Genomic DNA, 22,355 nt, shown 5'->3' with positions numbered 1-22,355 from the left:
GCTGGAATTGACTTGATGGCCGTGGGTTTGGCTTGTTCTGTTCAGTAACAGGCAAGAAGTAAGCTGAGATTGTGTTGGGGAATGCAGCACAATTATTTATCCATATAAACATGAAAATCATTCATGTGCTAAACGCCAAACTAGTATAAATCTTCTCTCTGGTAGCACTGTCAGGTAAACATTGGACTACTAACTGCAAGGTCAATGGTTCAAACCGACTGGCCACTCTTCAGGAGAATGAAGAGGCTATCGGCTCCTGTAAGTATTGACAGGCTCGGAAGCCCCATATAGGGTCGCTACGAGTCGGAATCAACTCAATGGCAGTTGGCTTGTGTTTTGGTTTTATTCAATCGAGGATCCCTTGGCAGTTCATATGCACCAGCCTCTTGTGGGGGAAAGCTGAAGCCATGTGCTTCTGTAGGTTCACTGCCTCAGGAATCCTCAGTCTCAAGAATATCTAGGCTTATTGGGAGTTGGAATGGATTCAGTGGCAATGGATTTGAGTTTATTCAAAATCATTCCTTCCACAGAAACTGAGCCCCATCCTTAACTATTTCTGGCATCAAAGCACGTGGCATCAAAGCATGGCAGATTTTTGTCAAAAGTGATGTAGGACGTAATTTCTACTGAGGGCAAAGTATCTTGAATTCTTTCAAACCCAATATTCAGTTCTCAGGGCTCTAAGTCACATAAAAAACAAAAGAACGAAATGGGAGCAGCTTGACTGATGTAGTGTCTTTTAGCCCAAGACTGTTAGCACCCAAAGCCTCACACACAAACTCACTGCCTTTGAGTCCATCCCAACTCAGTGACCCTACAGGACAGAGCAGACCCGCCCTGTGGCTGGTGCACAGGGGCTCTCCTCAGGCCCCTCGAGCAGCCCTGCCCCATGTCAGCCACTGCCGTCCCATTTGGCACTGCTTTTCAGAGGATTTTTCAGTTTTGGGCTTGAGTTTTGAGAAATACCTCTTTCGGTTTTCCTTGCTGCATGACGAAAACTAAAGGAAACCTCCGTGCCACGATGTTTCCCTTCCCAGGCCGGAAGCTCTGGATTTTCACCCAGCGCACAGCCAATCGCCACGGCTTCAATCGCCACGGCTTCATTCCCACTCAGGTGCTAAGGCTCCGACCCTCGCTGCCATTGGGTGGGTTCTAATTCATAGTGGGTGGGTACTGAGGTGTCCATCTTTCCGGGAGGAGACAGCCTCCTCTTCTTCCGCATAACAACCAGTGCTGCCCTGAGCTTAGCAGCCCAATGAAGAGCCTGGGGCATCTCCAGGGCTCCTCTCTGGGTTGTAAGATGATTTAATGTTGGATACATTATGTGTGCTTTCTAAACCATCAACATTTTTTAAAAACGTGTCTGCTTTGCCCACCATGCCTACAGATCTCAAAGAGTAAGCACATCAAAATTATCTGTGGATCCCCAAGACTGCGATCCTTAGACACCATTCAAACCAGGAACTAAATCAACTCCCCGAGTAGATTCCACCGTGCAGCCTAATGACAGGCAGGCGTCAATAGTCACCCTGCTAAGAATGTGTTCCTTCGGGCCATCAACCACAGCAGACCAAAAGGGCAGCATTTTCCCAAAACACAAAGTTCAGAAGGCAGGAAGGGGTGGGAGACTGGGTGCATTGAAATGGGGAACCCAGGAAGTGGGAAGGGTGCTGGCACGCTGAGGGAACTGTCACTAATGTCCAAAAATGTGGATCCGTTGTTAGGTGGGAAATTAGTCTGCTCTGCCAACTTCCGCACAAGCCAGTTTTGCTTTGTGTTTGTTGAATAAATATACAAGGGCGCGTGAAAGAAACCCGCTGGTACTCTGCTGCTTGTGATAATGAAGTACACTAACAAAAAGACACTCCGGGTCACACGATCAAGTCTGTCGGGCTGAACCAGTGCTTAGAGAATCCAGACATTTCCTTTGCCCTGAACACAGGGACCTGGATGTGCGCCACGTCGATGCGGTTCGCTGCCGCTGAGTTGGTCCCTCGTGGCACGCCACGCCCAGCAGAAGGAACCACTGCGACGCCTTGAGCCGCTCCCAGCTGTGGGTGCAGGGATGCCCTGTGCGTCGGCCGAGGCTGGCCCTGCAGTCATGCACGAGTGTGAGTGTGCACGTGTGTCTGTGTCTGAGGGAGGATGCTGGGGTCGATAAAACACACGGAGAGTCACTCGGGAAGGCAGGTTCTAAGTTGTTACTTTTATTTTGAAGGGTTTGTCAAACTCTCACATCATGGCGAGAGTTTGCACGATTAATGAGAAGCAGCTTTTTCATGAAATGCTTGGAGGTGACGAGTTCTCAGCCTGCGAGATCCAACTGTTCCATTGACTTAGAAGGGTTCTCTTGATTAACAGAAGCCAAAAATGGTGGTGGGGGTGGTGGGGTGGGGGGACGTGCTAGAAACCAAAGGGAAAAAACCCTCGTGACAGCCACCCAAACTTGGAAGGAAAAAAAAGATCACCAGCTCCACTTCTACTCTACAACTTTCTGTGTCTCGCTCTTGATTTCGGCCTTCCTGGCAGAAACAGCCTCCTAGACCCCATTTCCCCAAGGCAGCTGGGAGAGAAGCCTGGCAGGAGGTGGTGGTGCATCCCCCTCCCCCCACGGGCTTTGCTCCCAAGCCAAAAGCTGAATGTGAAAAGAAGCTGCAGCGAAAGGGAAGTGGGGAGGAACTGGGCTGACCCGAGGGCTATGATGTTCCTACCTCGGCCCAGAGTCCTTCTCTCAGTTGCTGTCCTGGGTCAGCAAGCCTTGCTCTCTGAGGGACTGGTTAGTGGGTTCGGCAGGGAGTCCCTCACCACTGGCCCTCTAGTCCCAGAATCATCCTTGCCTACATCACATGTCTGGTACTTCTCCTTGCCTACCTCTGGGCCATATGGGGAAGATCCCCCAGGCCGCCAATACCTTCCAATAAAACTAACGCAAAGTCGGATCGGATGAGTATTAATTTCATACTGAGAAAGAGAGAGATTCTGAAGATGCAATATGTGTGTAAGGCAGAGCCGAGCGGATCAAAATTTCCCCTGGGAAGCCAGCCAGACAATGGGCAATGCTGCAAAAGGCCGGAGAGCGATGGGGGCCGTTAGTGTGGTGAGCAACAGGCTCGATGGGCACGTTGACCACTACACATGTCATGACTTGGGTTATGATTTCTGTTTTAGCACCGTTAGTACAGTCATTTAAATCTACATTAGCACCTTGTCCCCAGGCAGAACCACAAACCATCCAAACATTTTAAACATGGGGGAAAATAGGAAGAGGGAGGTCAAAGAGAGAGAATGGGGTGCTGCTGGAGCAGGCGTGGACTTAGATGACAAGCTCCTTGTCGATGTCCTCTGCAAATCAAGGGGAGAGAGCAGAGGTAAGGACGAGGCCCGGCACCCAGGAAAACGGGCTTCTCCGGGAGCCCGGGCCCCCCCCGCCCACCCCCACCCCCCAACTCCCAGGACCAGCAGCCAGACAACTGGCTCCAGGTCCCACCAGACATTGGTGTCAGAAATCTTGGTTTCCCGGATTCTGGCCTGGCCTGTTTTTCCATCTGCCAAGTTACCCCTCCTATTTCCTTTTCTGTGCCTCCCAGTTCCCCAAAGTGAGCGCTAATGCTGGGAGAAGGGAGAGAGAAAGAGACAGAGAGAGCAGATAGCAGTCCAACAGAGAGAGTAGAGACAGGCCAAGAAAAGGACAGACTCACAGACAGAGTAGAGACACAGAGAGGACAGACAGGCACCGAGAGGGCACACACGGAGGAGAGACCCCAGGAGGGAGGCCCAGGCTGGGAGGCCCTGAGCATGAACCAATGACCTTGGGGGCCCGGAGCCCTTCTGCCCTCCGACACTCACTCTCCTTGATGCCAAAGCAGCCGGCCCACTCATCCAGGGCGATGTACTTGTCGTTGTCCAGGTCACAGGCCTCAAAGAAGCGGGTGGTGCAGTGCTCCATGGGGATGAGGGGGGCACGCAGGGGGGCCAGCTCTGTGTGAGACAGGTACCTGCAGAGGAGGAAGCGGGGCAGAGGGCGCTGGAGTGGGCTGGGAAGCCAGGATCCTGGGTCTACCCTCGCTCTGCCTCTCACCGGCCCGCTGTGGGACTCAAAGAACAGCAATGGCCCATTCTGAGCCTCGGTTTCCCCTCATCAAGTAAAAAGAGCGGGCCATCATTTCTCAGGGCCCTTCCAGGTTCCACGTTCCATGGGTGGGCTCAACAGGGAAGGGCTCCTGGTGTATTTGACTGTTCGGCAATCGGTTGCGAGAGGCCGAGTGATGTAACGTTAGGATCCTCAGCACTCACCCTTCCAGTAGACCTGCTGTGAAGCACGCATGCCTAAGACAGCTGCAAAGGTCTAGGAAAGGCCGTCCTATAAGGTGCACACACAAAGGGCGTGGGAAGGGCCCCCGGATTGGCAGCCAAGATCAAAGGAAAGGCCACTCCTCTCGCGGACCTTTAACTTTCTGTCTATATGGATGCATGGACCTTCTCCCCATGACCTTGTTCTCCAGAGCCCCGCGACGGACTGTTTCCCAAACGCTCTTCCCTGAGGAGCTCCAGGGAACACCACGACCCCATTCTCTCCCTAACCTCCAAAGCCACCCCCACCCCCAGCCTGGGAGGAACCCCATACTGCTTGAACTGGAAGCATGCCCCCATCCCCGCCCCTCCTCTTCATTGTACGTCTGGGATAACTAAAACCCCCGAAGGACCAAGGGCTCAGTCAAGGTCACACAGCTGCTCTGGGAGCGGAAGAGGAGAGCACGGACTCCCTGGTCTGGGGCTGAAGCACTTTCCCAGAGACGCCTCTGGAAACCCCCCCACCCCCCACCCCTGACCCGCCTGAGTGCCAGGTGTGCCCGACTGACTCAGCGGGATCCCAGCTGTGGAGACAGCCTGGGAGAAGGGCAGCTTCCCAAGAGCTCAGGAGACCTCAGCCCCCAGGGTGGACAGGCTCCAGGCCCACGGGCTGGATAAAGAGCATGGGTCCAGCCCCCAGAGTGGAGCTGCCCTGCCTCACCTCACTCCCCAAGCATGAGAGAAGGCTGCCCCTTCTCTCCCTGTGCACCTCAGAGGGACACAGAGCAAAAGCCCAGAAGGTGACGACAGGGCAGGTTTTTCCAGATGGAGCAAGTCACCACCTGTACCTCCCAGGAGGCTTTAATATCGCCAACCCATTGCGAGAAGCGGGTGCCCATGGCCAGATCATCGCATGGAGTGTGAGCTCCCTGGAGGCAGGGACCCTGTCTGTCCTGAGGCATGTTCAAGCCCCTTAAATAGCACGGGGCCTTTGTTTAGGGGACGCTGAGCTCAGGTCAGTGGTGGGAGAATGATTTGGAACGTTGATAGTGACCTGGAACCAATTTGGTGGCGGAGGGCATGGTCACACACCCTCCTGAAGAATGAAAGTGTTGTTACTGAATGGGACAGGTAAAGGGCTGCAGTGTGATGTTCTCTCCCAGATGACATTTTTTTTTAAATGATGGGATGCTATAGACTCTCAGTACATGTTGCTTCACTAATCAGCTGCCTGAGTATTCTGCAGAGCACTTACCCAGCACCTCCGAACTCATTTGGACAAGGTGTGAGAGCCCTTGAACCCAGGGCTTCCCACGTGGACTGGGCCGAGACCATGAATTGTGTAAGAGCCTCCAGAGTCGGTGTTTGGGCTGGACCTAAGGGCTCAGGGTGGGGCTCAGGCACTGCAGATATCAGCCCCTGCCAATAGTGGCCAGGCATTCCTTCCAACCAATAGACACCCAGGCCCCAGCCCTCTCAGAGCAGAGGATGGAATTCCACTTTGACTTTTTTTACTTCAATGTCCGCCCCTTCTAGCAAAGGAGCGAGCATCTGATCATGTTCTCTCAACAAGTCTTCATCCTTTCTCCAGAAGCCTGTTCCCTGGCCCAACCCCCAGATAAACTGCAGACACGAGCCTGGACTCAGCAGGGGGTCATATCTCCTCCACCAACCAAACCCCGCCCCTGACTCTGCCCACTCCAGGCCAGGCCGGAGCAGAGGCCTGGGGTGGGGGTGGGGGGAGGGCTGAGGGCCTACACCTTACCCATCAATGGGGTGCTGGTCCAGCTGGCCAAACTGCCAGTGCACTGGGAAGATGTACATGTTGTAGTTCTTCTCGAAGTCTCGGGCCAGCAGCTCCACGGGGTGGTCTCCTGCCTCCAGACGCTTCTCATTCTCGTGGATCTTCTTCACCTGTGGGCCCAGAGACCATGTGTGACAAAGGGCCCAGGGGAGACCAGGGCTCACGCCAGTCAGGACCCCTCCCACCTCTGGCAGGGGGTTAGAGCAAGTAGTGATCGGCCAAGACCAAGGCCCACGATGAGGAAGAAAGAGGCAGCACAGGTTAGCATCAGCATCTCATTTATGAAAATGAGACATGGGTTGTTCTGGGTGGAGTGTACTCTAGAATTTTTCAAAGGGTGCTCCAGAGAGCTGGTGGTGTTGTTAGTCACCACCAAGTGGGTTTCAGGTCACACGGCACTCTATGTTTAAGAGAAGGAAGCGCAGCCCGGACTTATGGGATTTTCATGATCTTTGACATGCACGTCCCAACCCCCAGAACAATGCCTACTTCTTTGGGCTTTGGGCTTATAGTAGAGGATCTAGTGTTAGGAACTATGGGTCTCAACCAGTTCAGGGCCAAAGAGCAGAGCAGTTTGGGGCGAGGCCGGCCCCCTGGATGGGCTGGAAAGAGACCACTTACTCGCAGTTTCTGCTTCTCGGTCAGAAGGTTGTTGTCCTCATCCCGTTCATATAAGGTGACCAGGACGTTCTTGAGCCAGTCACGCATGCGCAGGGGGAATTCGGTCAACTCAGAGTCCAGGCAGGGGGGGATGTCTAGTTTGAAACAAGAGTGGTCAGCCCAGCCCCTGGTCCTCCCTGTGCAAGGGCCCGCTTGCCGTCTGGACAATCTGCTGACCCGGTGGTTAGCCACCCACTAGCTAGAGGTTCCAAAACTCCTCCCTGATCATGTACATCCACAAGCACCCAATCTTTCCCTGAAGAAACCCACAGCTGGGACACAGAGATTGACAGGTAACCATCTCACTTTGTAATAGAACATGTCTGCTCGAGGCCCCACGGAGCCAGCATTAGGGCCAGCTGCGAGCACGCTCCCTGCTGGGAGGCTGGCAGGATGGAAAGGGAGGCTCACATTTGCAAGGCCCGATGTAGTCCAGGTGCAGCTTGTGGCCCTTCTTGGTACCCTCCAGGGTGCACTTTGTGGCAAAGAAGTGGCAGGAAGAGTCGAAGGTCTTGTTGTCATTGCTGCACACCTGGTGGCCAAGCACAGGACACCCCTTCGTCACTCCTGAAGCCCTTTGCTGTGCCACCGTCCTCGCCCATGGGGACACGGAGGGCCAAGCAAGGAGGGTGATTAGCATGAGGTCACACAGGGAGTGGAGTTCGGACAAAGCCCCACTCTTTGCGGTCCCTGGACAATCAGTATCCAGCCCATGCGGAGCTAGAGGAACACACACGAGGAACACAGGCGAAAGGTGGAAAGTGGAGAGGCGGTGGGGGGGAAACAAGCTGTCAGGCGTGAGGCTGCTACCCTTCAAAAGGCCTGCTCATAGCGCTGCTCACGGGCTGGCATCTAGGAGTTTGGCTGGTAAACAAGTGGTCCATTGTGCCTAACTAGCTTAATAAACAGTATGGTCTCTTCTGACCACCTCCTTCCACTCCATCAGTCTGGGAGGCTGGTGGGTGCTAGGCAGAGGGGTCTCCAGGACCAGCCTCCAGACAGAACTGGGGGGGACGCGTCTCTAAGGAGCTCCTTCGGACATGCCCCCCCACTTGCTACGGCGTTTTCACTGCTTCAGAAAAAGGGTTCTCTCTTGACCCTCCTGGGCAGGAGAGCGCAAAGAGCCTGGGCAGAGATTGCTCCAAACCTAGATGGTTTTTCTCCCCCTGTGGACCCAGTGGTGTATGCGTATTCGGTATCCATAACCATTAACCTTAGCTGCGAGTCCAACTTTGCACCGAGGCCCCCAGGTCTGAGTGGGTCTATGACTGGGGATGGTGGCACAGAGACAGTGAGGGAGGTGACAGCAGGAGCCTGTGTGGAGGAGGGGAGGCTTAGGTTGACTATCTTGCAACTTCGTGTGACTACCGACTTTGTGTTGTTGATACAAAGCAGAGGGAGAATCGATGGGCTCACTGGGGAAGAGTGAGAGGGAGTTGGGAAGGGAGTAGGGGAGGAGGGGAGAGTTGATGCTGCTGCTGGAACTTGGAGCCGAAGGACATGTTGTACCAGGCCGAGCCTGAGGCTGAGAAGGCAGTGGGGAGGTTGCGGGAGTCACGTTGACAGCGGATGTGCTGCCCTGAGCAGAGCCTTACAAGCACGATGTTTGGCCTGGCTGCGAGATCAGTCGGTAGGAGGAGGCTGCAAAACGCTCGTGGATAAATGGAATTAAAGGATGACATCTGCTCCACTAAGTTCTTGAAGCCCCCAGCCTCTCCCCCTCCACCCCCTCTTGTATTTACTTGATGGATGAGTGGGGTAAGTCCCATTGAAGGTAAAGTGGACAGGCTGGAGAGATAACAAAAGAAGAAAAAGAAGTCATCCTTACTGGATATTTGCTATGTACCCAGTATGATCTGCCAAACCCTCACAGGGTCTCAAGAGATAAGGATGAGTTTCAGACCTCTTTAAAGATGAGAAGGCTCAAGACCCAGGTAGGTTCCATAACTTAGCTAAGATCTCACAGCTAGCCTAAGTGATAAGGGACCGGGGTTGAAGTCCGCCTGAAGCTTCACGAAGCGGCTCCTACACAGAGCAAACAGGTCCCCTGGGCTGATGCCGGGCATGGGGCTTGGAACCTGACAGCGCTGACCAAAGTCTCGCTGCTGGCTGGCACAACACGGAGTCTAGCCTCTGGGTCACCACACCTTGCTTGCTGGGACTAGAGCTGAGCGGTCGGGACATCTGAGGTTAGAGCTGCCTTGTGGAACCACCAAGCCGAGTCTTCTGGGCAGACACTCTGTGGTTGAAGAGCCCAATCTCCCACCCGCTGTCCCTCAGCCCTTACCTTTTCAAACTCGCCGATGGGGGCGGGGCAGCTGGTGGGGTCCTGGCACACGCACATGGGGGTGTTGCTTTCATCCAGCTCACACACCTTGCCGTGTTTGCAGTGGTGGTTCTGGCAGGGGTCTGGTGGTGCAAGGACTCCGAGTTAGCAACACCTGAGCTACCGCCCAACCCAGGCAAGACTGGTCTTAGAGCAGACAGGGCCGGGCTGTGGTCCCTATCCTGGGCTCTAGATGGCCAGGAGTCCTTGCTCGTGATCTGCAGGGGGCTCAGTCTGAGGGGCTCGAGGTTCAGTCTGTGATCCGATCAGACCCTCCTTTTGAGACTAAAGGCGCAGTCTGAGACCCAGACACACCGGAAGCCCTATCGTTGCCTCCGCCATGAAAGACAAAATGAGTTGCCATCAAGTCAGTTCCAATTCATGGCAGGGCCGTGTATGTCTGAAAAGAACCCGGCTTTATTCAAAGGCAACTCCAAGTGGGCTCAAGCCAGCCATCTCTCAGGTAGCAGCCTTCGCCACCTGCACCACCCAGGTGCTGACCAACCCCAGTGAGGCCTCTCTGAATTCTGGAGTAGAGTTTCTAGAACCACTTTAGGAAGTTAGCTGTTGTCATCGGTGCTGGGGGTGGGTGGATGAGAGTCACCGAGACATACTCAAGAGGCTAGAAAGGAAGAGCGGTGGGCCTTGAGGCGAACACTGAACAATAGGTCCAGCTGTGTCCGGCAAACACCGGATGAAGTGGGCGTGGACGAGGGAAGGAACTTGACTCAGTGCTCCGCTCGCTCTGAACCCCCAGACCCCCTCGGGATGGGAGCTTGATCTCGCCTTTTCCTCCTGCAGCTCGACTTTGGGCATTTTAATCACCCTTTATTGGCTGCTTCCTCAGCCAGGCACCAGGTCAAGTTGCACCAACCTACTCATATCCTTCCTCTCAGAACCTTCCCAGCAACCCTGGGGTGAGGGTCTACCACCCTCATGATCGCAATGCTCAAACCAGTAGTGCTGGAGTCTCCTGAGACTCGTGGTGACCCCAAGTGTGTCCGGGGCAGAACTCTGCTCCATCAGTCTTTGAAAAGCCTATGTTTCAGAAGTAGACTGCCAGCCCTTTCCTCTGCTGTTCCTCTGGGTGGACTCAAACCCCCAAATTTCAGTTAGCAGCCAACCAATGAACTATGGATAGCGCCCCGGGACTCTGTGTCCTGTTAGCGATATGGAAGCTGAGGTGGAGGGCCTCAAAGAGCGGCCTGTGTCCACTCACAGGGGGAGTGAACATGCCTAGATTCAAACCTTGGACGTTTTGCCCCCAAACTGCAAGGAGTAGCACGGTGGGCAGGGGGCCCTGGGTTATTTCTCCCCCTGTGGCACTAACTCCCTGGGTGGCATGACATGACCTATGCTAGGTTTCTGGGCCTCATATAAGCAGAGGAGGGTGCAACTATTGGTTCTCTCGGCTCTGCTCCCATGTGGGGACCCGGCTGGGGAAAAGCCCACTGGGAATCTCAGTGACCAGATATGACTGGGTGACGTCAGTGCAAATGTGACACCCCACTCTGGAGTCTGGGAAAAGAGCCGGGAGAGAGAAGCATTCTCCTGCTGGGAACGTCCCTTCCTACCTCTATAGCACGCATGGTCTCCACCTTTCCCAGATACCCGGGGACTGAGCGCTAGAGAAGACTCCCAACCTTTGTCAAAGCCACTTCCCCTCCACAGCCTTCTCAGGTCCCCACTGTGCACCTTCTTAGGAAGCAAATCATGTGAGTTGGTCTGTAGGCCACTCCCCACACCCTCGGCCTAGGCAGCAGAGGGCCAAGACTAGATGTGCCCAGTCAGGGGAATTAGACCTACTTTCAGCGACCACCTCCTCTTCAGGTTCCTCAGCACCTTCATCAAATTCTCCTACTTCCACCTGAACAGGGTTGGCTCCGACAGGCACCTAAGATAGAGAGGGAAGACAGAATGGAATGAGTCCTACCCCTACCTTGGACCTACGAGGTGGTATTAGACAGGGCCGAGAAAAAACACCTCATGGGGACCTGCAGGTTCCAACTGAGGAAAGGGAAAGGCGGGTTGAGCCAGGTCATAGAATACCCACCAAAAACCCAACTCTTTGCCACTGAGTCAATTCCAACTCATAGTGACCCTTTGAAGAGTTTCCAAGAAGACTTTAAATCTTCACGGGAGCAGCTGGTGGTTTTGAACCACTGACCTTGTGGTTAGCAGCCCAATGCCTTTCCAGCAGCGCCACCAAGGCTCCTTGTCAGAAAGCACAAATGACAGGGTCTAGAATTTAGATGTCATTTTACAGACCCACTCTCTTTCGTGGGTCCTCAAGGGTATTATGGCAAGTGGGGGCCCAACCAGCCCTCCACACCTTACAGCCGCACCAAAGTGGCTCCTTTATCTGGTTCATACATGAGGCGACTGTCCGTGATCATGGAAGAAAAACTGTGCCACAGCTTAAAACGTTAAAAAAGAAAAGAACACCGCAGCATTCTATGGAATGCACTCCAATTTGGGAAGTCCTCAAGTAGTGTCAGGGAGTGAAGGATGCACGGGATTGGCATGTGTGCTTGTGTGCCCATGGGAAGGGGAGAGCTGCCTCATCCCATTCATCTGGGTGCCCCAGGCAATTGAGTGGACAGGGAAGGATGAGGGATCTAAGCCTCCCACACATACCTCAGCCCCCTCAGCCAAGGTTTCCTCCACCACCTCTGTCTCGTCTGGCAGGGCTTCCTGCTGCTGGAAAGAGAAAATGGGATTCAGAGAGGTCAGGGCCAAGTCCAGCTTTGTCTCTGGGGTCCCTCTAGCCCCAAACACCAGGGCTGGAGGAGCCTGGGGAGCAGGCCGTGGGGAGATTGCCGAGGTTAGACCACAGCTGCCCTGGGTGGAGATGTCACAGGAGAAGCTGAACATCGGGGCTTTGGGACAGTGGAGCAGATCTTTTATCTAAGAGCTAGCTTGAAGGAGTGTTTCCATTTACACTGCATAGAATTCTTAGAAAGCCTGGACACCCCTGATCCAGTACTACTCCCCTCATCTTACAAATATGAAACCTAAGACCCAAAGTAGGAATGACACTATAAATTTGAACATTTTCTTCCCCACAAGTATGATGATAGTCTTACTATCATTGCCATTCTTATTCAAACAGTGGAAGTGGTATGGTACAATAGTATATAGATCTGAGGACCCTGGGTAGCAAGGGCTACTTATAAAATTAATGCTAATACTACACACACGCACACCCCACTTTTTTTTTTTTTTTTTGGACCAAGACCTACAGGTCTAATCAAGACTACCAGAGTCAAGCATCACTCAGACCCCTTTCAGGAAGGCTGCTCATTAATCCTGCCCTATATTTCTTTCTCCTTCTTCTAGAAAATGCTGTCTTCCAGGTTCCACTTTGGATAACACTCCAGGACCCCTGTATGCAATTCTCGGAGCAAGTGTCAATCAAGGTTCCCCACCCTCCCCTGGTCCTCAGCACACTGGCTCTTCTTGTATTGTTCTAACCTGCTGGGCATTCTCTTCAGTCATGGAACGGCTGGAGTTAATCCACTCCAGTGCCTCCCGATTCTGGAACTCCCAATTCCAGCTCCCCGGGTCTTGAATCCACAATACCCGCATCCTGGGGTACTTCCCCTCGTGTTTTCTCAGACTGAGTGTACTGTTTGCAATCACAAACACTGACTGACTCAGACACTAATCCATCCATCCATCCCCCTCTCTGCAGCTTGACTCCCTTCTACCATCATCCCACCACCCGTCTCTCAGGTATCTCAGACGACCAAAAGCTTTCTAAGTCAGAGCCGAAGAGCCCTCCTCCTACGAAGTCTGTCTTCACGTTGCACATAGAATCTCTCACGCCTGGAACCTCCCCCTGATGGACCTCATCCCAGCTTCTTCAGAGCTCCTGAGACAAGGGGTGGGGGTGGGGTGGGTTTAAGGAAACAATGCAACAAACTCAAAATCGGGAAGCCCCTGTCCCCTCTACGCATCTAAGGCTGGCAAGGTCAGAAGTCCAGGAGCTGATGGTAAAAGCTACAACCAAGAAGATGTCATGTTGGCCGTTACTCACCGGTGCTGCTAAGGCCCTTCCGGCCAGGCAGAGGAGGAAGAAAATCCAGGCCCTCATGGTGCTGAACCCTGCGGGGTCACAGAGAGGAGAGCGAGGTGAATGGGAGCCGCCCCGGGCAGAGGTCCTGCCCACGGTGGATTCTGGATGACAGGTGAAGTCCTTGTGCACCGTCCCGAGAACCTTCTTTAACACAGGGGCAGAAAGCTGCTTCGGCTCAGTCCCTTTCCAACGCTGCATGGTGCGGGGCGGAGATGTCTTTAGCACCTCGCTCACACCCCCCTCTCCCCGTTTACGAAGGGAACAGGCCTCTGACTCCACACCTCCAAAGAGATGGTGGTTGATTTTGTTTGGAGCCCCCAGGTCTGTGCCAATCAGATGCAACCCCCCTTCCCCCGCAGCACGGAAAAGCACTGCCCACCACTGCTCCATCGGCCCCATCCTCACTGCGGAGTGGTCCAGCTCACTCCCCCCGCCTGTCCCCTGACCTGCTGCTCTACTGAGCCTCCCTCCTGACAGCCAGGCCAAAGCCCGTAAACGAGGGAAACGAGATCCTGCTGGAATTCTGTAACGCCATTTTGTTTCCTTTGGGCTCGTGTTTACAGTTTCCTTCTAGTTACAGCAGATGTACACGGATTTTTTCCATCTATGGCAATGACACCAATCTCCTTTCCCACATACTTCTGGGAGGTTTTAGAGGGTGATCCAGGGAAGGCGGCGGGCTGGTCAGTGGAGTCTCAGCAAGGCCAAAGCAGACCCTCTTCAAGGGCCTGCCAGTGCCAATGGTCTGGGATTCTCGTTTCCCTCCACCCCAAGCTCTCTCCCCTCCCCCCTCCCCCCACAGTGGGAGAAGTTCGTCAGCAGAAAGCCTCTGGCTGATTGAAGACAATAAGATCTCCGTTCGGAAACAAAGAACAGTGATCTTGGAGTGTGGCCAGTGGAAACCTGAGGGCGGCCACAGTTTTCTCCCTTCTACCCAGAAAGGACATGTCTCTGGACCAACGAGGGACATTTGTTTCCCTTTCCCAGCGAAAGAATATCAGCTGAGATTCAGAAAACCCTCCGACTCTGGTCACTGCTCCAGGAGTCCTGGGGGCACTGGGGGCTAAGCGTTGGGCTGCTAACTGGAAGGTCGGGGGTTCAAACCGACCCACAGAATCCCTGTCCAAGAGGTTGCTCAGAGTCCGAATGTGCTCCCCAGGGGTGGGTTTGGTCACTGCTGAGACACCTGGCCTGGGGGTGGCCCTCTAGACTCCAATAAAGCAGTCTCAGAACTGTAAAGGATCTTGGGGCCGGATCTTCTCTGATGCCTCAATAGCAAAACACCAGACCATCACACTGTATTTACAGTTGAGAAGAGTTGATACCTTGTCTAACTAAATGGACTTCACTTTCCAAAAAATGGCCTCTCTTATAACTGCTGCAAATTTGCTTCCCTCGATCTCTGGTCTGCCCTGATGTCCTAGCCACACGGAACAAGCCTCCCCCTTCTCCTTTCAGCCATCTCGAGTGGGCAAGACTCGGTGACCTTAGGTGTCCTTCTGAGGCCCGTAAAACACCCTAAGGTGGCACAGACACAAGCTCGCCTGTGTGCACGCCATCACCTCCGGTCTTGCCCTCGCCACCTGGATTGTGTGTGGTAGTTGGGTGTCAGAAACGAACACAGTAAGAGCAGACTACATAATCGTTCATGGGGTGGTGGTATGTGTGTGTGTGCACACGCTAAAATAGACTCAAAAGCTCATGCCCTTGTCCATGTAGTCTGTATGAAATGAGACAGAACATAAAGGCCTTGACTGGAGAACCCCCCCGAAGAGTCCAGCCATCCCTTTCCAGGCAGTTTCTGGAATGTCCCTTTTCCTCCTCACACAGTTACATACTTATTCCCCAGGTTTAGAGGTGGAAAAATCTCCCTGCCTGCTTTTTCAGTTGGAAGACTCAAACTAAACAGCCCCAGCTTGTGGCTTTGGATGCGCGAAGCAGGAGGGAAAGCATCAATGAAGAACTTGTCTGAGAGGGTTTGATGTCGATGGGCCAACGTGGGACTGCCGGCTAAATGAAGTCATCCTGTGTGACCGCTCAGGGAAGACACGTCATCGGAGAGTCAACCCGCTGGGACTGGAAATGCAACAGACGCTGTGTCGGAGCGCCAGGAGGACCAGCGTTTCCTGAGTCTTTGCTGTTTTCCTGAGTAAAGACACCAGAAGTCCCCCTTTGGCACGCCTCACATTCGTCCTTCTCACTGTCTCCCTCTACTTCTTTCCCGCAACACAGGAGTCCTGTCTGCACCCGCCCTTGGAGATGCAGTCAGAAGGGAACCACGGTTCTTAGCCTTGCTATCCGACTGTGCGCTGGAAAGGGGACTCGGCAGAGAGGAGTGAGGTCAGCACTGACCACTTATCCTTTGTCCTCCCTTTGGACACGATGGAAATGTGTCCCAGTCTTTATCATTTCCTGCTGTCTTTTCGACATCATATTTCCTTATTGTTGCTGGTGTCTTTTTTGCATGTCTGTTTTTCTCTATGTAAGATCCGGGATAGGCAAGTCTATAGAAATGGAAACTGGATTAATAGTCTCTTGGGGTTACAGCAGAGGAGGCTGGGGGGAGATGGGGGCATACTAGTGAGGACAAGAAAGAAGAACACATTTTAAAATGGATTGTGGTGATGATTGCACGAGTCTTTTTAGTATGTTTAAGCCATTGAATTGTATGATAGGTGAGTTCTATGTCCTTAAACCTGTTAAAATTAAAAATAAATAAAATGTAGAAAAGGATTCTTTAACTCTCATAGTGTTTCACATACATACTTCCTTAGAGTCCCTGGGTGGCATAAACAGTTAGGCACTCAGCAACTAATAAAAAAGTTGGCAGTTCAAATCTACCCAGAGGTCCACTGGTCAGGTGATCTCCTCCCAAAAGATCAGAGCCACTGAAACCCCCTGGGGACAGCCCTACAGTGCAGTATGTGGGCTGCATGGAGTTGGACTCAAATTGGCTTGGTTTGGAAGCTTCTAACATCAGAGGGCAGACGGAAAGGTCTGAAAGCGATTTTAGTCCCCCTTCCTTGCGACGGTGCTGGGATTGAGAGGGAAGATGCAAGTGCCAGAAGTCTCTCAACATCGCCATTCACGTTGATGTGCCTCCCTTCTCATGAAGTAGGAAGGAGCCTAAGAGGGACTATGCTCAGAGTCTGGGTGAACGGTGGGGGGGCCAAGGCAGGCAGAGTGTGTTAAGAACAGAACATGATCAAGCAGTATTTTCCAAATGTGGGGTTCTGCTGAGTGCTGGTACTATGCTCCCCATTCCTGGATACAGTTCCTTCCCGACATTCTGATGGAAAGGAGGGGGAGGTGCGGGATGATGCCTACATGCTCAGCCATAATCTCCGCACACCCTCTCCCAGGTTCTCTGCATGCCACCAGCCGAAGGGACCAGAGGTGTCCGTCCAGCCCAAGATGAGAGTGGTGGGCAGCAGGAACCCCAGTCTCATCAGCTCTGCACACTGTCTTTGGCAATCAAGTCCAGGACTCACGCATCCACAGGAATTTAAGCCCGTTCTAAATAAATGAGCAGGTCCCCCCAACCCTACTGTCAAAATTGTATTAAGTTAAATCTCCCCTTGATGTGTTTCTTCAGCTAGCTATATGGGAGATGCATGTATGTATTCTTTTCAAAGTCTTTCATAATTCAGCACACCATGTGAAGGTCAAAGCGTGTCGCTCTGCCCTTTGGCACCGGTGGGAAGACTGAGTTTCAGATAGGGAAGACAGCTGCCCCGCCCCAGGGAGTCAGTGGCAGACCAGGGCGAGGACCCAGGCAGCCCCAGTCAATCTATGTTGGTGCTCTCCACCATGGCACGCTCTTTCCCTTGGTGGCCACTATCTCCTAGGGGGGCTCCTGAATGGCACTCAGTTGGGCTGTGGAGCGGCCAAGCTGCTGCAGGAGAAAAGAGTCCAGGCCAGCGGGGCAGGAGGTGTATTTCCATTGGCTCGGTGGCTCCCAGATGCAGACACCCCCGCCCCCCCCCCCCCCTCCCCCCCTCCTGTTCCGTACATCCAGTCCCTTCCTCCTGCTTTTATTTTCTCTGGAGACTGCCGAAAACCCAGCCTTGGCTGCCAGCGGGACCTGAAGCAAAGGTCACTTCTCTCCTTTTAGAAAGACTCCGGCCATGGAAAAGTACATCCAGCCCCCCAGCCCACCTCCTGTGGAACTTGAAGGGGCTCCTTAGGGCTCTCACAGGGCCCTGAACAGTCTCAGTGCATCAGAGCCAGGAGGAAATCACAGAACCAGAGAATTTTAGTTCGTGGGTCTCAGGATCATCAATTCTTAGGTTGCAAAGCACAATCTGAATTGCAAACTTCACATCTTGAGCAGAAAGGGCAGAACTCGGAGCCAGGAAGCTCAATAGAGCAGTCTGAGCTAACAGAGACCGACAGGCCACACCACACGAGGTGAGCAGGCACTGGGAATGTGCTAGTGCATATGAGGACCCGAATTTAACATTTTATTCCCATGTGGCTACTGGCTCCCACATCCAATGGAGCAGTTACAAATTTTTACAGAGGCCATGTGTGTAGCATAAAGGTAAGTCACAGGGTGGGCACTGGAGCCAAAATGTACAGGTTCAAACCCCGACGCTGCCGCTTAGCAATTGTCTGGAAGAGCATCTTCAAAGAAAAGACCCCAGACTCTTTCCCACTGCAGGAACCTCAGCTTTCGGCCGCAGGCCTTTGGAGAAAGGACTGAAACAAAGAAGATGCGTCGCCCTTCTCGATCCAGGGGACACTGGATCAAGGCTGGGCCCCAGCTGGCCACTCGTTGGGCTGCTGACGCAAGCCGAGTGTCTCCCTCCCACCGTTTGGCTCACAGACAAAGGTTTCTCAAAACACGAGCTCCCGGTAAAGAAGCCCAACGAGAGGAAAACAAGTGCAGAGGGAATCAAGGAGCCCATGAGCCAGTCCCAGCAGGAGCCCAGATTTGGAAGGAGGTGTGGGCTGAGCCCCTGTCCCACTGGCATGGCCACACTGATGCTCCTGCTGGTATGTAACCTCATGACACATTAGTCAAGAGTTCTGAGATCAAATCTTAGCAGCATGACACCCGGGCAACTGCACTCATCTGGGGAACTCTCTTCTACTCCCTGGGGCTAGCTGACTCTCACCTTGCTATGCAATGTAAAGGTTGTTTTAGATCAGTGGTGTTCAAATGTACATAAACCACAGGCTCTGTCTATGTATGTAAACCATCTGTCATAAAACCTGTTAAAAAAAACCAACATTTGAAAGAGCTGAAAGCCCTTGTGCATTTGTTAAAACATGTGAGTGTGTTATTATGTATTCAATACCTTAGCTCAAAGAAAAGGCAACTAAAAGTAGAGCTGAGCTGTTTGCTGGGGGCCCTGCATAGCCTGACACCACACCGGAGACCCCTGGGAAGATCCCTAGGTTCTCCAAGGACACAGTTTAGAGATGTGTTGGAAAGGTGCTGCCTACGGCTGCTTGCAGCTCTGACCTTGAGTTACGTTTAAGGTCTCACCTCTCCCATTCAAACCACTTGGCTGTCTTGCATCCACTTTTAATATTTCATGTCGAAAAGGAAGAAGCTAAGGGAAACGTTTAAGGCACGGGTGACCTCACAGGAATGGGGAGATTCTAGGGCAACTCAGAGTTGGGTCTGGAGTTTGAAGCTGGGATCCGCCTGACCGAGGCTCCGTGAAGGCATCCAAGATGCCACGTTTCACCACAGTTAGGCGAGGCTCTGGGTGGAGCACAGGCTCTCCTCCTCGGCTCCCTCTAGGGGCCACTGCTGGAATAGGCTGACCACAAATGGAGGGGATGCGAAAGCACACCAAAGCGTCCAGGCTGTCACATCTGGGAAGGTCAAAGAGATGCCAACGATAGCAAATACGTGGCACATATGCCTCTAGTTGGCCCTCCTGTGCCTGTGACAGACATTACTAATCAACCATACAACCTTTTCCCCCAGACCTCCCGGCGGTGGTGGCTTCAGAACACAGCTCTTCGGGCAGACACTACCAAATGGATCGGTGTTGGCAAGCCACTTGAAAACGCTTTGCCACGTGTCTCTTATTCTACAGATAAAGACGCTAAGGCTCAGCGAGGGAAAATAACTCGCTCAAGGCCAACAAGTTAGGATCTGAGCCAAACGTCCAGATGTTCACCCATTTTAAGAAATCTGGTCAGTTGGAATCACACCATCATCTCTAACACAAACTAAGACCGAGCGGCCCACAAATAAAAGAACACAGCTCTGGAGACGGTAGGTGTCTCCATCCATATTTTCCCGACAGACGTGGCTTGCTGGGCTAGGGCAGAACTAATTTCCTGTCTAAGACATTTCCTGCTGGGGGATGGGGAGCTGCTTGTCTAAGTACTTCTGCCCAGTCTCCACTTGCTGGCCTTGGCCCTGCTCAGTCCAGATAGGCCTGTGGAAGAGAGGGAAAGCGGAGGCCTGGGCCCTGTGCTGCAGAGACAACGGTGGCTTCATTAACCCCCTGGGTAGGCTGAAAACCTTTCCTTTCCCTTGTAAGGCAGAGGGTAGGGAGATAGTCAGCAGAAAGCAAATAAGCAGTCATCTGCTAGCCAGATAAGGAGGCCTGGTGGTGCTGTGGGTTAAGCGTTGGGCTGCTAACAGCAAGTTCAGTGGTTCAAACCCACAAGCCACTCCAAGGGAGCTAGGTGAGACTGCTCCAGTAAAGATGTAAAGGCTCAGAAACCCAGAGGGGCAGTTCTACTCTGTCCTATGGGTCACTGTGAATCAGAAACCACTCAGTAGCAGTGGGTGCACATCTGTGTGTGACTACAATTTGCCTTTGCACTGTGAATCTGCTTTGCCTAGCCAGCACACCTCTGTGGGCTGTGTGGACACTGGACCTGGCATCTGTTGGCCCCAGTATCTGAAGGTCAGCATTTGCCTCCAGGCTGTATAACTGGAATTTGCCTGTGTCTGTAGATCAAGATCTGGCTGGAGGAGAGGCACATGTGGAGGGCTTTCTGGGTGTGCTGAGACGCACCTATTTTTAGCTGTGCTGGTGGACACCTGTTGATAAAATCAATGTTTATACTTTGTATGCCTTTGGGTTTGTGTCTGTCCCTGTTTTTTTTCCTGTTTTCTCTAAATTAGCTCAAAAGCCAAACATGCCACCATTTACCTCAGAATTCCCCATTCTTTCCTCCACCATCCTTTCCTATTTATAGTTTATTTACAACAAGAAAAGCTGCTTTGTGAACAGCAAGCCCCCCTCGCAGTGCTGAGGGCGACCTCGGCCAATGGTAAAGACTTCAGCAGGGTTGTTATGCAACCTAGGCTCGTCGGCTACTCAGTACGAGGCTGGGGGGTCCAAGCCACCGGTTGCTCCTCGGGAGAAAGATGAAGTTGTTTGTTCCGATAAAGAGGTATAGTCTCGGGAACCCTGTATCAAGTCATTTTGCGTTCCAGTTGACTGGATGGCCGTGGGCTTGGGTTTGGTGATGCAACCTAAGATCCCAAAGCCCCTCCGGTTTCTTTGTCAACAGCAGGGAAGGAAAGCGGGGGAAACCCTAGGCCAGCGGTAGCTTCCATTAGTGTAGCGCCTGGGAAGTAGGTTTGCAGAAATTCAGAGCTGGAAGCGTGCTTGGAGTGAGTCCAGCTCACTGAGAGCCTTCATTTAACAGGTGAAGAAACTGGTTCAGAAAGAATGGCTGTCCTTGCCATTCCCACTGGGAGTGAGAGCCTCCTTTGGTTGGCACCTTTGGCCATTGCACTTTCCACACTGGCAGGCATGAATGGCACTCTTGAGAAATGCACTAGAACAGTGGTTACTCAACCTTCCTAATGCCATCACCCTTTAATACAGTTCTGCATGTTGTGGTGACCCCCCCCAACCATAAAATTATTTGTGCTGGTACTTCATAACTGTCATTTGTTACAGTTATGTTTTCCGATGGTCTCAGGCAACCCCTGTGAAAGGGTCCTTTGGCCCCCAAAGGGGTCAAGAGCCACAGGTTGAGAACCGCTGCACTAGAAGGCCCCTAAGTCAAGCTGAACTTAAGCAATAGTATTTCCTTAAATAGGCCTGCCTGTCAGCTCTTTGGAAGGATCCTGGTGGCACTGTCGGCTAGGCATTGTGCTGCTGACTTTAAGGTCAGTGCTTCAAATCCACCAGCTACTCCTCGGGAAAAAGATGAGGCTGTCTGTTCCCTGAAAGATTTAAGATCTCGATACCAAGTAGAAAAAAATTATTTTTGAAATGTTGATGGAAACATGTACAAGTGTGCTTAACACTATTGAATATGGATTGTTACAAGATTTGTAAGAGCCCCCCCACCCCCAATAAAATGATTTTAAAAATTAAAATTAAAAATAGATAAATTATGGAGATCTTTAAAAAAAAAGATTTAAGATCCAAGAAACCCTATATAGGGTCGCTAGAGTAAGAATCCACTGAGGGCAGCAGGTTTGGTCAGCACTTCGAGGAAATCTACGTTCCATCAAACTCCCGGTCATCAAGTCGATGCCGGCTCACAGTGACCTTGGGGGACAGGGTAGAACTGCTCCTGTGAGTTTCCGGGTTTCTTTATGGGAGTAGAAAGCGTCATCGATCTCCCATGAAGTGACTAGTGTTTCCACACTGCTGCCCTTTCCATCTGCAGTCCAATATGTAATCCACTACAACCTCCAAATGATGGATCTACCCCATCCATCAGCTGGAAAGGACTTCACCAAAGGTTTGGGTGTCCTAAGTTACCTGTTCCAAACAGGTGCTTGTGGCACCTTGCGGGAGCTGACAAAATGCCTCCCAGGGTGAATCGCTGGGAGCTGCATGGTCAGCAGTTTGAAGACTCCAGCAATGGTGTGAGAGAAAGGCTGGCATTCTACTCCGGGGAGCAGGGACACCCACAGGGAGTGGCTATGAGCCCACATAGCCATGGCAGTGAGTTTGGACCTCATGATTCCAGCCCATCCATAGAACCACTTACAGCTGGCTGCTTTCATTGCTTTTTAACCTACAAGGAACTGAGGCTCAGAAAAGAGAAGCAATTAGTTCAAGACCGAATGGCACTTTCTAGCAGTAGCTGGAACTAAAACCCAGGCCTCAGACCCTCTGTCTGGGGGCTAAGCACAGCCCGTTGCAGGTCCGAAGGACAGAAAAGAAGTCCCTAGACTTTTCTGTTGCCCTTGTATTTGGGGGCAGAGTGGAGTGGGGGCACACTAAGACTGAGGCTGATGTTCCCTGAGT

General features: G+C 52.5%; 1 protein-coding gene across 2 annotated transcripts in view; it reads right to left on the bottom strand.

Annotated features, from left to right (window-relative positions):
• Positions 1 to 2,186: 2,186 nt before the first annotated feature.
• SPARC (secreted protein acidic and cysteine rich) overlaps positions 2,187 to 22,355 on the bottom strand; it is a 22,121-nt gene continuing 1,952 nt past the window's right edge. The window contains exons 2-10 of one of the 2 annotated variants that reach the window (XM_004696734.2): positions 13,120 to 13,187; positions 11,718 to 11,780; positions 10,887 to 10,974; positions 9,042 to 9,163; positions 7,166 to 7,286; positions 6,716 to 6,849; positions 6,056 to 6,204; positions 3,847 to 3,995; positions 2,187 to 3,342 (exon numbers count right to left, since the gene is read on the bottom strand). In XM_004696734.2, the coding sequence (XP_004696791.1) occupies positions 3,314 to 3,342; positions 3,847 to 3,995; positions 6,056 to 6,204; positions 6,716 to 6,849; positions 7,166 to 7,286; positions 9,042 to 9,163; positions 10,887 to 10,974; positions 11,718 to 11,780; positions 13,120 to 13,176 (912 nt within the window). In that variant the 5' untranslated portion in view covers positions 13,177 to 13,187 and the 3' untranslated portion in view covers positions 2,187 to 3,313. The remainder of the gene's footprint in view (positions 3,343 to 3,846; positions 3,996 to 6,055; positions 6,205 to 6,715; positions 6,850 to 7,165; positions 7,287 to 9,041; positions 9,164 to 10,886; positions 10,975 to 11,717; positions 11,781 to 13,119; positions 13,188 to 22,355) is intronic. The other variant, XM_013005944.2, reaches the window with a different exon arrangement.

This window comes from Echinops telfairi, unplaced genomic scaffold (assembly GCF_000313985.2).
Source record: "Echinops telfairi isolate 266 unplaced genomic scaffold, ASM31398v2 ScPeMD7_7469;HRSCAF=8507_0, whole genome shotgun sequence".
NCBI lineage: Eukaryota > Metazoa > Chordata > Mammalia > Afrosoricida > Tenrecidae > Echinops > Echinops telfairi.
This window is presented reverse-complemented; position numbering and strand designations above follow the sequence as displayed.